The 16489-nt window shown below is 34.0% G+C and overlaps 1 protein-coding gene across 1 annotated transcript; it reads left to right on the top strand.

Moving 5' to 3' along the window:
* The first annotated feature begins 2801 nt into the window (after positions 1-2801).
* LOC149540723 (histone H2A.1-like) lies at positions 2802-3532 on the top strand. Its single transcript, XM_089801815.1, has one exon. It carries the CDS (start codon positions 2857-2859, stop codon positions 3274-3276), a length of 420 nt encoding a protein of 139 aa, XP_089657941.1. The 5' UTR covers positions 2802-2856; the 3' UTR covers positions 3277-3532.
* The last annotated feature ends 12957 nt before the right edge of the window (positions 3533-16489 follow it).

Raw genomic sequence — 16489 nt, 5'->3', positions numbered from 1 at the left:
GTTGATAATTAAATTAAAATGATTTAATTAATAAGGGAATACTTTGTTACTGTAACACCCCCCTTAAGATAAACTTAAGGAGTCACTAAAAACCTAGAAACTTACTATTGAAAGTAAAATTGGGTCCCGACAACAAGCCCTCGTGAGGTACCCAGTCACAACCAAATCTCTTTAAAGAGGAGAAATAGAGAAAACCACATGGGAAAAACCCAACTCCAAAAAGAGATGGAAAGGACATCCTAGAATATAGTAAAAAAATGATGATCATAAAGAACACCACCGAAGTATGAAGTTGCAAATATTATCAAACTGCTAATTTGAAGAACCTCCACTACATGGAACATGATCAAGTAGAGAAAATTAAGTCTGAAGAGTTGATCAATTGAAGATGGAATATATCTTTGTGGCCTAAAAAAATAGGAAAGAAAGAGTGTCCGTATGGTGAATGAACCGTCTCACCAAAATGGATAGATATCCACCCACTACATCTGCCTAGTACATAGAAACAAAAATTGAATACATAACTCACTCCGTCGAACCAATAAAATATTAGAACTAACACAACTGCCCTATAATGCTCTGATACCATGTTGAAGTTGAGGAAATCCCAACCCATGGCTCCCAATAATTATTGCATGCAAATGCTTGTCACAGAAAGAGATAAACAAAACTATGGAGGCTTGAATTTAGAGATTGACAAAAGAAGAAACATTTTTTATGCAATTTTTTTTTTTGTAATTGTATTAAATGAATAAATTTTTACAAAGAGAGGTCAATCCTTGTGAAGGAGATCAAAACCCTAAAAGGTAACTAACCTAGGTTGCATGATAATAATTAATTATTATATGCCTAAAGTTTATCTCAAGCATAATAGAGATAATGAGTGACTTAATAATTAAACCAAAATGTTTTAGTTAACAAGGAAATACTTTATTACTCTAACAACATTCCTGTAATCATTTATTTCATTAATTTAATATATTTATATAGGCTTCGACCTTTTGGTTTGAAAAAAAAAAAACTATTAATTTCAAAATAAATAAATCTTAATTCACAAAAAAAATTAAACAAAAATAATCTAAATATTAATCATCTAAAAAAAACTCTAAAGTAATAAAAAAAACTAATAAAAATTTAAACTAAATAAATCATTCAGAAAAAATAATTCTAAATCTATGAGGTAAAAGCACAGATCTATGTCACCGTTTGTGATACAAAAACTTGTTTTGGTCAAATCTCATTTCTCTACCAAAACTCAATTTTTTTCAAAAACTAAAAATACCCTTTTATAGATCTCAGATTCAATATCATCATTATATAGATTTTTGAGTGTTTTGATTAGTTATAATATGTTATAATCTCAAAATATTATAAGTCAATATTTCAACATTTCAGAAGATGCTCTCTCAAAAAATGAAAAAAAATAGTAAATCATATCAAAAAAATTTAAAAAAAAAAATTTATCACTAGAGGAGAGAATCCTCTTCATGAATATGTAATTTTTTTTCAAGAAAGTATAGATTTGATAGGGAAGTTTTGACGAGAGGAAAAAACTGTTGGATTCTGACAAGGTCGAACTTGAGTACTTATAACAAAGAAAATATATATCAAAAATAAAAATTTATTTTTTTGTTCACTAGCTATACATGTCATCTATAAAATATTTTCAAATCAGAACAAAAAAAGATGATTTGCACATACTTGTTTGACGGGAACTACATCCTATATTTTTTACAGTTAAAAAAGGGACTTCAAAATAAAATAAAATGAATAAATTATTAGTCAAAAAAATTATAAAAATTATAGGCATAAAATTCATACAATTCTACACATTTCATTAGTTTACATCATCTTCATATTTTAAACACAAATACCATTTTTTTTGTCATCAATGTTGAACTGTCACATTTTGATATCACGTTTCTTTATAAAAGGTGACACAGGTTTGTGCTTTTACCCTATGCTAGTGAGAAAACTTCAGAAAATCCTAAGTTAAATGTTAAATTTGACTTATTATAAAATAAAAATAACATAATAAAAATTCACTTATTATAATTGAACGAACAAGATCATAGGCTAAATGTTTCTCGGGCACAATTTATGAGGTAGATTAATTGAGAAAAAGTAAATGAAAACTTTAATCTCTTGCCAACAATAAGGACTAATTATTGTCTAATATGTCATTTGCATCCTAGAAGTCAACATCAAGCTCTTCATTAAAAAAAATGATAACAATGAATATAATATAAATATTTGATTTTAGATTTGCTTATTAGAAACTATTCAAGAAATTATTGAATACACAATATGCGATGTTAATGACTTTTTGATATGCTCTCATTTCCCTTCACAATAACCTTCAAATTTATATTATGAAATTTCAACATAATCCTTAAAAACCTAAAATTTGGTAAAATTAGTAACATTACCCATTTCCCAAAATTACTTTAAAAATAAAAAATTATCTTACTTCGCAAAGACAAGATCCCGATTTGATACCCCGCACGTTGAAAAAAAAAAAAAAAAAAACATGGAAAATTAAAATAAGCGTGAAAGCCTTTCCCTAAATTTAGATCAGTGGGACCGCTTGTGGCACGAAAAAAATAAACGAGGGAATGATATTTCATTCAAATTCAAATCTAGGAAGCACCGATTGGTGGAACGGACGTCCCACGGATCAGTGAAGATTACATCCCAACCGTTCACAGAAAAACAAGCTGACGGTGATCAACAATCCCCAGCTTATCAAGAGACTATATAAAGCTACCCAGCAGTCAAATTAGATCACAAGCTGCAGTGGCGAACATATCAATTTGAAAGCAGAATCCTCAATTTAGTATTTACAGATTTGTGAAAATGGAGTCAGGCAAGGCAGGAAAGGGAGGAAGGAAGGGCGGAGCAAAGAAGAAGAGCGTCTCCAAATCGCTCAAGGCCGGCCTTCAATTCCCTGTGGGAAGAGTCGCCAGATATCTGAAGAAGGGCAGATATGCTAAAAGAGTTGGATCTGGTGCCCCAATTTACATTGCAGCTGTAATGGAGTACTTGGCGGCTGAAGTTCTTGAGCTCGCTGGAAATGCTGCCAGGGATAACAAGAAGAACAGGATCATTCCGAGGCATATCCTTCTTGCCGTCAGGAATGATGAAGAATTAGGGAAATTGCTTGGAGGAGTAACAATCGCTCATGGCGGTGTTCTGCCAAACATTCATCAGGTTCTTCTTCCCAAGAAGTCTGTCGCTGCTTCGGAGAAGGAGCCAAAGTCTCCCAAGAAGAAATGAGCTCCGGTGAAATGAAGTACAGGTTTGTGTTTTAAATGGTGTTTTGTAACACCACCAGTATTTATATTTGTTGTTCCTTTCCTGAGCGGTCTGTATTAGATGTCAAGTTCTTCGTTCGCTTTTGTATTGGCACGAGATTGTTTGAAAGTTGCTGTGAGCGTAGATAGCATTGATTGAAATGTTCTAGATTGAAAGGTTGGATTTGCGTTGTCAGTATGAGCTAGTTTGTTATGAATAGTTATATTTTCTCACTTTATTCTTTGGATTCCACAGTGAGAACTTCTAAGATCCTCGCTCAATTAAAACCAGAGTAAATACTAAAGAATTCGAACGTTGATTTGAGCCGGTATTAGCAAGTCGATGTTAAATTGAATATAATATTAGAAAGCAATTGTTATAGATCCAGTCAACTGAGTGTATTTCCAGTAATATGAATTTATGTAACAAGATTATGATTTTGCCAGTGAACTAAATGTATTTAATATTTTTCATAAAAGGTTATGGTAAGATAATAATAGGCGCCTTACAGAACGATAACTTAGCATATCACTGTCCATGCCCATAATTTAATGCATAGTTTGTGTTCACTGGAATTTTCAATATCTGAATCTCCCTTTGTCGTTCCCTGCAAGTTTATCTTCCTTCTGCAAAAGTAGCAAATAATCTTGATCGCCGCTGAGGGTGGAGGACAGGCGAATTGCGGTATTAAAAGACCATTAATTCACATTACAGATATAATAACAGTTTGGAAAATTTGTCGAATAAGATTTAAGCGAAAATTTTGAATTAAGAACAATAATAGTGGTTGTCTGTATTGACAGATATTTGATTTCTATAAATTTTTTTCATAATCTTCATTTTTTACGTCAGTGTTAATTTAACTAGTGTCTATGGATAGTGTGGAACTTAAATGACCCATTGCCATTGTGCTAAGGAGACAACATCAGGTACCACAGCCAATAGATAATTAAATCATAAGTCATCAATTCAATTGTCTACAGTGGATCTTGAAAGTTCTCTATCTCAACTGGTGCTACTTGTATTGATATTATAGAAGCAAACTAATACATACATAAACAAATGTATAGGAAATCTAAAATGCATATGTGAAGTGTCATTATATGAGTCAACTCTAAGGTTATTTTTGTAGTCTCTTTGGACTTTAACCACTTTGTGACTATGTGTCAATAACTTTTCATAAATATAAGCCTTATTAATTATGCAATACTTTGATCAAGCCTCTTCTCCCACTCCATCTTAGTTTGTAGTAGGGGAGAGGACCTAGTAGTTGTGCACCTTAACTTTGTGCTTCTCAAAATCTTATGCAAAAATTCCACATCATTCTCATTTTTTCATAGTAGCTTACTTGGCAAGTCCTTTGCTCATAACTAAGGTTTTAGAGCCACATCATCAAAAATATATGCCACATTAGCATGCTTTTTGTCAAAGTGTTCAAAATAGCCCCAAAAAAAAAGTGAGACCAATCATAGTGCATTGGAGACCCCATATTTGTGCAATTGATGTGGCATCACACTATTGGTTGTTTTTTGAGAAAAAGGACACTTTTCATTCATTTATGGATAATCATCATTAACAAAAACAACTTTAAAGTCACATCCATTGGTACAATTTTGTTAGAAATGTTGGATATTAAATCAACAAGTATGGGTATTAAGTTAACAACTATTATCACAACTATTGGAATGCACACAACTATTGGGTTTTCTCCTTTAGTGCTTATGCATGACTTACTTTGATAACTTAGGGCTTTGATTGCTATTGTAAGTCACTTTCCCCTTGTACACTTAGATAACCTACCCTAATGCTCTTTTCAAAAGAAATTGAAGAGAAGGATATAATTGCTTTCACAAAAGTTTATCATAAAATAAAAAAACAATAATAATGAAATTTATTAAAGTAAGGTAATAGAGCATAGAAAAGAATCACATCTTTATAAGGTTCCATTATCCTTTTCAATATAACATTTCCATAGATCATGCGGAAAACATGCAGATGCTAGTTGATTAGGCTTTGGACCTAATTAAGGCCATGTAGCTAGTTCTTTTTTGTCTTTTGTGCTATCCTTTTGCTTTCCTAGTGTTGTTTCTTTGTTGTTTTTTTTAGTAGTTTTGTTTGTGACCTTTTGTGTTTCTTTTTGGAGGGTTGTTTTGGTTTTGTTCCTAAATGATTTAACTTTTTTGAGATTGTCCTTTTGTAATAAGGTTTCGGGTTTTTAAAACTTGTTTTTACTTAATCAAAACATTTCCATATCTCATCCATTCCATAATTGGTATTTGATGATCTATTAACAATCCACAAATGTCACAACACAAGATCAATGACAATCAAACATGAATAACATCTATGTCCAATGCAAAGTACACAATCCATAAAGATAACCATTAAAGAAACATAATAGATAATGCAAGGTAGCTAAGTAATTAGATGCATTAAAATAATGGTAGTCACCCCTTTTGGTTAAATGACATAATGATTGAGAAATGTGGCCTTAGTCACAAATACACTACAAAATCACACATGAATGGATCCTAACATAAGAATGGTTATATCTTTTCATGTACAAAAGAAAACCCCAAAGCCCCTAGTTTTAGAATTTGCAAGGGTTAAAGACACCATAACCAACATACCATTATATTATAAGATTAGTTTACTAAAACAATTAATTTAATTATCGAAGTCCAACTTGACCATAGCTATGTTCATATAAATTTTAATGTCAATATATCTGTTAAATGAATAGGTATTTAAATAATAAGTCTCTTTGTGCATATAAAATGTTATATAATACTATCATATTATTAATATAAATGATCTTAAATCATAAATTACTTAATTAATAACATAAATATATGTACTATTAGATTAAATATTAATACCAATTTGATTTTTAAATGTCTTTCATTAATTGAAATGTGCTATGAGCATAAATAGCATTGATTGAAATGTTTTAGATTGAAAGGTTGGTTATTGCTTTGTAAGTATGAGCTAATTTGTTATGAATTGTTATAAATTCTCACTTTATTCTTGATTGTAGAGTGTGATTTGTAAATATCTTCACTCAATTAAATTTGAAGATAACAATCAAAATTTTGAATTTTAATGTGAACTTGTAAGAAAATAAGTTCTCTTATGATAACAAATTGAGGTTAAATTTGTGAATTTGTGGGATGATAGAAGAGTGATGGTGAATGGTATAACCTTTCAAGTGTTTGAGGAAGTCATTGCTTTGGCGAGTAGGAAATGATAGAAAATGACTAGAGTCACGGATGAAGCTAGTTTGAGTTGTTTCTTTCGAGAGGGAGAAGAACTTGATTGCCATTGTGGTGGATTTATAAGGAAAAAGCTTCTTGAGCCTTGGAACAATGTCTGTTTAGTGCTGACGAAATGTCTCACTCTTGAAGGGAGGTACAGGGTTTGTTATTATTACCATTTTCTCCTCCTTAACCATTTTAGGAACCATGATAGCCTTTCTATTCCTTTCTTTTTGCTGCATGAGTTAGTGGACACTGTTTGGCTATGAAAGGAAAAAATGAAAAAGGGTGCTAATTTCACTATCTTGCACCAAGGTTAATGTTCCACCTCTACCATTTTCATTTGGCCCTATTACTCCCTAGAATTGTGGAGGTTGGTAATATCCCTATTGTTCATGACCTTCGCCCTCCCTGTGTTTGTCTGAGAATTATTGGCCCTAAGGCTCCCACCCCCCAACCCTCTCCTAGTGTTTCCCCTATTGAGATTAAGAGGCCCCACTTGATGTCCATTGGGAAGATCATGATAATAGAGAAAGGGAAGGACATGGACCCAATTGATTCTGAGGAGGTCAGAGGTGGTAGAAGGTTTCGAAGACTCACAAAAATGAAGGCTAAGAGGAAGTTGAGAACCACTATCTTGCATGAGGATGAGGAGTCAGATTTTGATGATATGACACCCCCCCCCCCGAGCAAAGGATGAAACAAGAGACGATAAGATATAGAGTGGAGAAGGATGAGGATGTGGAAATGGAGGTGGATATATCAAATTCCTTGGCGTCAAGCTCAGGAGAAGAGGAAAAAGAGAGCAAGGATGTCCCTCACAATGAATAAGGTGGATCTCACGAGAGATCAATTCCTGAAAATGGTGGATGATAGGGTCCCCTCTCCCATGACAGCCTCCTCCTTGACTTGGGAAAATTTTAAAGGGAAGATGATTTGACTCCCCAATTTTGTAGGTTAACAACATGGAAGTGGAGAAGTGCAAGTCGTGTTGCTCTTTGGAGGAAATGATGTTGGTTATGAATGCAAAGGTCAAGAAGATAAGAGAGAAAATGATGGTCCTGGAGGAAAGGTTTGGCCTTTTGTCCAAATTCACCATCAAAGTAACTCATGTGATGACTACCACCTTGCAATTGCTTCAAGGTAACTAGGATGAGGGTTTGAATCAGGAAGACTCTAAACTACTGTTCGGGTTCTGGGCAGAAGATTGGGTGAATGTTCTCCTCAAGGGGAAAGGTGACAGGAAGGCTAACTAGTGCCTTGTCCCCCCCTCCAAATTCTTTATGCGTTCTTGGTTTTTTTGGTGGGTCATGGACTTGGTTAGTTTTAAGGCAGTGATGCCTTTGTTTAAAATCTTGTTATGTTTGAATTGGTGCTGGTTATGGTACACTAATATTTTGTTGGTTATTTTGAAAGTTTATCTTAGGTTATTTGAGTTGTTTTCGGTGTGTTAAGTTGGCTTAGGGGTTGCTTTTTGTCTGCTTGCTCGATTGGTAATCTGCTAGTATTTGGCCGGTTGGATTGTTTGTAAGGGCCAACCCCCTTGTTTTGGCTGTTTAATATTTCAAATGTAATATTAGAAGGCAATTGTTATATATCTAGTAAACTGAGTGTATGTACAGTAATATGAAGTTATTTTACAAGAACATGTTTTTAATTTTTTGATAGGTAATGTGCCGAAGCCTAGATTAATTATTATGATTTGTTTGAAATTAATTATTATGTGATAAACTCGAGTGGATTCAAACCCAAGACCTCTCAGTTGAGAGGCTCACAAGTTACCATTGTGTTATAGGCTCTTGCCTACAAGAACATGTTTTTTTTCTTCAGTAAATTGAATGTATTTAATTAAATTTTTTTTGATAAGATAATAATAGGCACCTTAGAGAACGATAATTTAGCATATCATTTCTCATGCCCATAATAATTTAATGCATATTTTCTTTGCATTGGAATCTTCAATTTCTCAATCTCTCTTTGTCATCGTTCTCTACAAGTTTGTCTTCTCCCTTGAAGAAGTTGCAATCAAACTTGATGACCGCTCATGTTACAGTATAGGTGAATTTCTATGTTGAAAGAACATTAAATCACAATTAAGAAATGATAATAGTTGAGAAAATTCGCAGAATAAGATTCATGTGAAAAATTGTAATAAATAACTGTAATAATGGTTAGTTGTGTTGATGGATAATTAATTTTTGTTTTTTTTTAATAATCTTCAACTTGTTGATGTCCACAAATTTCTTGAAAAAGAGTATATTACAACAAGCATCGTAAAGGTTTACAATTTTTATTTAAAAATAAAATAAAAATAATAAATAAATAGTGTTTATTTCTCATGCAATTTCACTAATTCATTTATATCTTTGATCTCATTTCCAAATATTAATGTAGGTGAGTTCCACTTATTTTGAAGTTAAAAAACTTGTTAGAAGAGCTTTGATGAATGTAATGATGTTAGATTGCTTTGACATAAACTCTTGCTATTGCATTTTTGCTATTGTTATCCTATTAGATGGGTTGGATGTTCTTTAATCATATATAGATTTGTCAATACTTGTCTAATTTATATTATTTGAACTTGTGGGATGTAGTCGCAATGTTTTATTTATTTTTGAATAAAGAGCTATTCATAAAATAATTAGAATATAAATTTTTTTTCCTTGTGTTTGTAATTATAGAAAAAATATTAGAATGGTGAAGTAAAAAATTGCTTATAAATTGATGTTATTTTGGGTAAAAGTTTGATTGGTAGCACCATGTACCTCATTGCCACTAGACATGATATTATGTATATTGTTAGCCTTTTCTCTCATTTCTTACATGATTCATGTGTCTATTATTGGCAAAGAATTTGTTGATGAGATTACCATGAATGTTGGTGACGATGTGGACTTGATTGGGAAAGAGAAGGATGTTGTTGATCTTAAGGGTATGCATGATATGATTACCTTGTAGAAAACAATTATGCCAACATGGAGAATGCAAAGGTAGGAGATGCTAAAGGCTTTGATTGATCATTTGAGGATCCTCTTAGGGAAGTTGAAGAGTTCTACTCTTGACAAGGTTATCATCCAAGTTATAGGTGATAAGAATTCTCCACAAAACTCTCAACATGGCCCTAGCAAAAAAACCAATGCTAGTACTAGGAAGGACTTACATGTTTCCTTGAGGAGATCCAAGATGTTAAGAGGATGATTTATGAAATGGAAAAGATGGAATTAGAAGCTATTGAGCTTTTCAAGAGCCTTGGGTAACTGGTCTTTTTCTAGATCTTTTTACGTTTTGCTATTTCTAGGTGGGCTTGTCCCTTGCTGTCTTATTGATTGGTTGGCTTTTGTTTGGATCCCAACTTTTTTTGTTGTTGTCATTGTTGTTTTGTACAATTTTAAAGTCTAAATGTTTTATGTAATCCGTTTTAAAGTATCCGAAGGTTCCTTCAAAACCTATTGTCACTTAATCAAAGATAATGCAAAAGTTATTATAATAGGATGCACCACATATAAATAAATTCAAAACATTCACCTATTAAAATTCTCAAGGGTTGAATGACGTAGAATCACATATGTGTTAATTTTATCAACCATAAGTACAATATTTCACAACCACATATACACATTAATACATCACCTAATAAATGAATTACATGAATATGATACCCATTGACAATCTGCAGGGTATGTAATAATAACCAAATACAAATATAATATAATATCCCATAGTGATCTCAAGATATAAAGTACATGATATGAAGATTAATTGAAGATAAGTACAAGTCTCCAATAAGAAGAATCAACAAGGAGGCTCAACTGTTACAAGAATATCTAACTTTAGTAGAAGTCCATCAAAATGTCAATGGTAATTCAATCACTACCTCTCAACCACATGGAGCTTAAATGACCTACTACCATTGTGCTAAGGAGACAATATTAGGTCCCACATAGATAATTAAACCATAAAATCATCAACACAATCCTAGGCAATGGATCTTGAAAGTCCTGTATCTCAAGTGGTGCTACTCATATAGACAATCATAGAAGAAAACGAACACATGCATAAACATATATATAGGAAATCTAAGATGCATAAGGAGAAGTGTCATCATAGAGTCAACTCTAAGGTTACTCTTGTAGACTCTCTAAACCTCGACTACTTAATGACTCTATGTGTGTCAATAACTTTTCGTACATATAAGGCTCATTGACTACGTAAGACCATGATCAAGCATCTTCTCCTACTCCCATCTTAGTTCAAAGTAGTGCTTATGCATGAGTGAGGAACACAAATACCTTATTAATTCATTTTAAAACTCTGCATCTCTAAAAACCACTTAGGGTTCTGATTGCCATTGCAAGTCACTTTCCCCTTATACACCTAGATAACCTACCCTAGTGTATCTTTAAATTATAAATTAATGCAAAAGGTCAATTCATCAAAAAAAAATAAAAAATGAAGAGCATGATACAATTACTCTCACAAAAGCTTATCATAAAATAATAAAACAATAATAATGAAACCCACCAAAGAAAAGTAATAGAGCTTAGAAAAGAATATCACTGATGCAGGAGTATCCTTGGTGTAAGAGCAATCTTGCATCACCCAAAAATATTTTATTTTTAGTCTTTTCTATTTTAATAAGGACTAGTAGATAGGGTGGTTACTATTTTGGAAACTTGCTATTTTTAGTAAGTTTGTCATACGAGCTTGAAATGTTCTCATTTTCTACATGAAGGTTCATTTCAGAGTTATAAGTCTACCATAAAAATCTCATTGCTCCAACTTAAGTATCAAAGAAGTTATTGCGGATTTTTGATGGAAAATTTTGTAGAAAAATCTTCAAGCTCACCGTTGGAGGCCTTAGAGTGCCCAAATGAGGTCTGAAAACTCAATGGAAGGGCACTTGCGCAATTTCAAGCCTGTAGATTAGGAGCTAGCATTTTTAAAAAGTGGTTATAATAGCCAATCAGAGCAACAGTTCGAGAGTTATGGCCTTCCAAAGTTGGGATACCCCAAATTCCTAAAATAAAAGTCAAAGATGTATTTAGCTGACTCTATATCTATTGCTAGGGTCTGTCAGCCTTAGTTATTGAGTTTGAGCATCTAGAACCTTCTCGGGTGGCATAAAATTGTCTATTTAAGAAAGACCCAAACATTGTCTAAAACAACTCTGACAGGTAGTTCACAACTTAGTCTTGCAAATTACTGTAATGAAGGCACCCATGTGGGTTAGCATATTGTACTTGTGAATTCTGTAATTCTGCATTTGCAACACAAATAAGAAGTCTATACTTTCTTCTCGCATTTATTGTTGTTTCTTTGTTTCTGTTATGTGTTTATGGTATTAAGGGGAGCACCCTTCATCAGTCACATCTATACAAGAACCCATTATCCATTTTAATAATAACATTTCCAAAGATCATCCATTACATAATGGATATTTGACGATCATATTAAAAATCCACAAGTCTCATAACATGAGATCAATGACAATCAAACATGAATAACATCTATCTACAATGTGGAATACACACAATCCATAAAGGTAACTATTAAACAAACATAATAGATAACACAAGGTGATCAAGTAATTATACCAATCAAAATAATGGTAGTTACCCCTTTTGGTTAAATGACATAATGATTGAGACAAGTGACCTTGCTCATAAATACACTCCAAAATCACACTTGAACTGATCCTAACATAAAAATGGTTATATATTCTCACGTACAAAAGAAAACCCCAAAGCCTCTAGTTTTAGAATTCCCAAGGGTTAACCTCAAACTCCAGATTAAAAATACAAACTACAACTAACATACCATTATATTATAAGATCAATTTACTAAAATAATTAATTTAATTACCAAAGTCCAAATTGACTAGAGATATGTTCATATAAATTTTAATGTCAATATACTTGTTAAATGAATACGTATTTAAATAATAAGTCTCATTGTGCATATAAAATGTTTTTGATTAAGTAAAATAGGTTTTAATGGGTGCCTGAAACCCAATAGTAAACAAAAGAAACCAACATTAAGTCTTGAGCATGAAGAAAATCAACAACAAACAACATGCCATAGAAGGCTAGGAGAACTTGACAAAACAAAACACATCCTCTAAAAGAGTAGGCAAGCCTAGCACCTGAAAAACCAAAGGAAAAATAGAAAAGCTAGGGAAACCAATTAGGGCACCGTATTTTTGACCAACTCAACAGTCTTGAGCTCGAACATTTCCATTGTCTCAACTGCTTCACTCATCAACTGTATGTCATCAGGAGATTCATCCCTGTCCCTCTTCTTCTTGTTCGATCTCATTCTATTGCTCAAGCTTTTAACAAGGGGGTTGAAATCATCTTTTTTTACCCTATTGTCCTCATTTTCCATGTCATCTTTGACCCCTGTGCTAACCTGCATCATAAAATGTAGCTGTTTGATATTATCATTTAATGCTCTGATAATATTGAAGCTCTGGTTAGCAGTGTTGTGGAAAGAGCTCTCCATTCTTTCCATTCTTTTTTCCACCTCAATTACCTTGTTATCTAGATTACTAATTTTGTCAATCCTGTCTTCCCCTTCCTTCCTTTCTAGACCCAACAACTTGATCTTTATCTGCTCAACTTCATGAAAAATCCACTTGATAGACCAAAAGTTGTTCCACCATGCTATTTCAGACGTTATTAAGGAGATTCATCTCCACCTCCTTGGCGTTATCACTGAGAATCACCATGTCTAGATCAATAAGTTCCTCCAGATGAATTCTGCCATCATTGCTCTCCAAGACCTTGGGCTGGATAGTTTCTTTCATAATGCCCATTTTTGTTGTTCTATTTTCAAAGTTTCTCCAAACTGTTTTCCTGCCCTTAGAGTTGAGAGGACAAGTGGCTTTTTTTGTGCCATAATCCTCGTTTCTTTCCTCTTGGATGTTGGGGGGGGGGGGGGGGGGGTGCGTGGGCATCTCTTGTCCCTTACTAGAATCCTGATCTACATCCCTTTCGTTGCCCCTTCCCCTCATGGCTAGGCTTTCCACTTTTCTGTGAACAAGGACCTTGCTAGTACCCTCCTCTTTCACACTATTCTCCTCCTTCGTGTTTATTCCCTCATCCTCCTCATTGTAGTCCTTAGCAGAATTAACCTCAGACTTAATAATTTTACTTACCAAGCCTTTCCCAACCTTGATTATATTCTTTTTGGGTTCACTTTTCTTCTTGTTTTTTCTCAAATCTTTTATAATCTTGGATACCTCCTCTTCATTATCTGAATGAAGCCTAACACTAAGCCTTAATGTCCTCATAAATCAGTAACAACAAGCCCTCATGGAAAGATAGGTTAGCATAAGATTTCTTTTTATATCCCATGATATTATTATTTATAGAGAAGAAGAGGTAATAGGGAATGGAAATCTTAGTGCCATACTTGAAGCGGTTAAGGATGACAAAGTGATGAGTACAAACTCTATCATACCTTGTGTCCATCATAATGTAAGAGATGATCACCCTAAGAACAAAACTCTAGAGTTTTTATTATTGAAGTTGGTTCAAAGTACACTCCCATCTTCAACAAATCCTTCATCTCCTTAGCATTCTTGGAAAAGTATTTAACAACATTGAGGGAAACCTTCTTATCCATAAATAATTTGATGCCCTTAGAAGGGGAGTCAGTAACCTCCACAATAACACTTTCATTAACCAGGAGATCAATTCTGTCAATCTTAACTTTCCCTTCTCTCCAAGACGTGACCATAAGTGTAGTCACCTTAGGGTTCCAACCATGCAATTTCTCAATTTAGTTTGAAATGCCACCTTCCCTCATCTTCTCCCAAACCTTCAACCTCCTTTTCCACTTCTCCGTTTCATCCTCTGGCTCTCTGCGATGCCTTTTTCCCACCGTAGTGTTGTTAAGAGTAGGGATGATTCTCTACAAACTTTGAGAGAGAAGAACAAACCTTTGATAATTCTCACTAAAACTAAGCTTTCTTTTGTCCTCAAGAATACAAGAGAAAATATGATTATAAAACACCCAAAAAGCATGCCAATAAATCACCAAATTAAGTTTCCTTGTGTTCGACTCATGCTTAGTTTCATTAAGTGATATGTGGATTTGACAACATTACCTTTCATCATTACTTTTTATACTACCCATCGTTCCTTGGATTCTTTCTATCTCAATCATGCTTTTAATTACCACTAGGAGCCCATCACCATTAATCCACCTAGTTGACGTGTCCCTTTTGATTGCCTCATTAGCCATCTAGTTAGCTAATGAATTAGCCTCTCTATATTCATGCGACAAATAGACTTTCTCAAAAGTAAGCAAGATTTGTTTGGTTTCTTCCACCATATTCTCAATAGACAAAGAAGGAGAATGTTCACCTTTGAGGCACTTTATGATGTTGTTAGAATCTCCCTCAAGCCAGAGGCATCTAACTCCAATATCTTTTTCTAGCTTAGTAGTGTGAAGGGCAACGCAAGCCTCAACAAAGTGGTTAGTTTGGTGCCCCAGAGGGATGGTGACAACCGCTATGCCATAACCAAAGAAATTTCTAATCACCCCACCACTTCTAGCTACTCCCAGATTACCTTTAGCCACCCCATCGAAGTTTTCTTTGTGCCACCCTTCTGGGGATAACGACCATTGACATTCTTTTCTTCTTTTCTGCGTGTCATTACCTCTTCTGGTGTCTCCTACAAATGGGTTAGATCCTTTATAAAAAGACAATTCTCCATAAGGGCATTAAGAATTTTACCCAACACAATCTTGGTAGGAAGGATGACATCCCTGAAGATATGATTGTTGCATTCTTTCCATACTCCCCAACTATAGTGGGGAAGAGCCTATTTAGTAATGGAATAAAGACCAGAACCCTTCCAAGAAATGTCCCATTGCCTAAATAAGTCAGTAGTCAAGGCAAGGGCACACTAGTCCAAACCAAAACCTCGAATGAAACTAGACCACACCTCTCTCAAAAAAGTGCAATGAATAAACAAGTGGTCCACTGACTTTACCTAGTTTTTGCATTAAACACATATATTAGGAATATAGAGTCCCCTTTTACTAAGATTATGAATAGTTCGAACCCTATTTTGGAGGAAAAACCAAAAGAAGATGTTGATTTTAGGAATAAGGCCAGGGTAGCAAGCATTCACCCATAAAGGTTTGGAATCTTGCTTCATCAGAGCTTGGTACCAAGAAACCACTGAGTAAATGCCATTAGAAGTTTTCTCCCACATTAACTGGTCCTAATCATTGTTCAAATTCACTGAGTGGAGGATAGTCATTGAAGGTTTGAGACCCTCAGAGATAGAAGAAAGTTCTCTCCATTCTTGTCCTAATCTATAGTCATTGACTTTAATACCAAACCTCTAAATGCAAGTATAGGCCCATCTATCAAAAACAAAAAAATTGAGGAGAGGCCATTGAAACAACCAATTGTCCTACCAGAAAAGAATGTCCTTACCATTTCTCGCTCTCCACTTTGCATTGCTTTTGGTAGTATCTCTGGCTTTGAGCATGCCTTTCCAAATATTTGAGCCATTAGGAATGGTGTCTTTGTTGAACAAGTATTGAATGGAAGGTCTTCGAAGAGATTTGTCCTCCATGATATCTCTCCAATCCTCCTTGCTAGAAAAGATTCTCCAAATATGTTTTTCTTGAAGAGCTTTATTGAAAGTCTCAGTTTTTTGATACCCAAACCCCCATAGTGTTTGGGAAGGAACACATTGTCCCAAGAAATGAGAGGAAATCTCTTGTGGTCTTCCAAACTAGACCATAGAAAATTCCTTTGGATCTTCTCCATTATGTCAACAAACTTGCTGGGAACCCCAAAAAGGCTTAGCACATAGGTTGGAAGATTTTAAAGGGTAGATTTGACCAATTGAATTTTGCCTGCTTGGCTTAGGGCGATACCCTTCCAACCAGTCAATTTCTTTTAAAACTATCAATAA

This window comes from Cupressus sempervirens, chromosome 9 (assembly GCF_028749045.1).
Source record: "Cupressus sempervirens isolate cs-2001-9-10 chromosome 9, ASM2874904v1, whole genome shotgun sequence".
Taxonomy (NCBI): domain Eukaryota; kingdom Viridiplantae; phylum Streptophyta; class Pinopsida; order Cupressales; family Cupressaceae; genus Cupressus; species Cupressus sempervirens.
This window is presented reverse-complemented; position numbering and strand designations above follow the sequence as displayed.

Bases quoted from the DNA above. Each gene is read 5' to 3' on its own strand.
- LOC149540723 (XM_089801815.1), top strand. From the start codon at position 2,857: ATGGAGTCAGGCAAGGCAGGAAAGGGAGGAAGGAAGGGCGGAGCAAAG.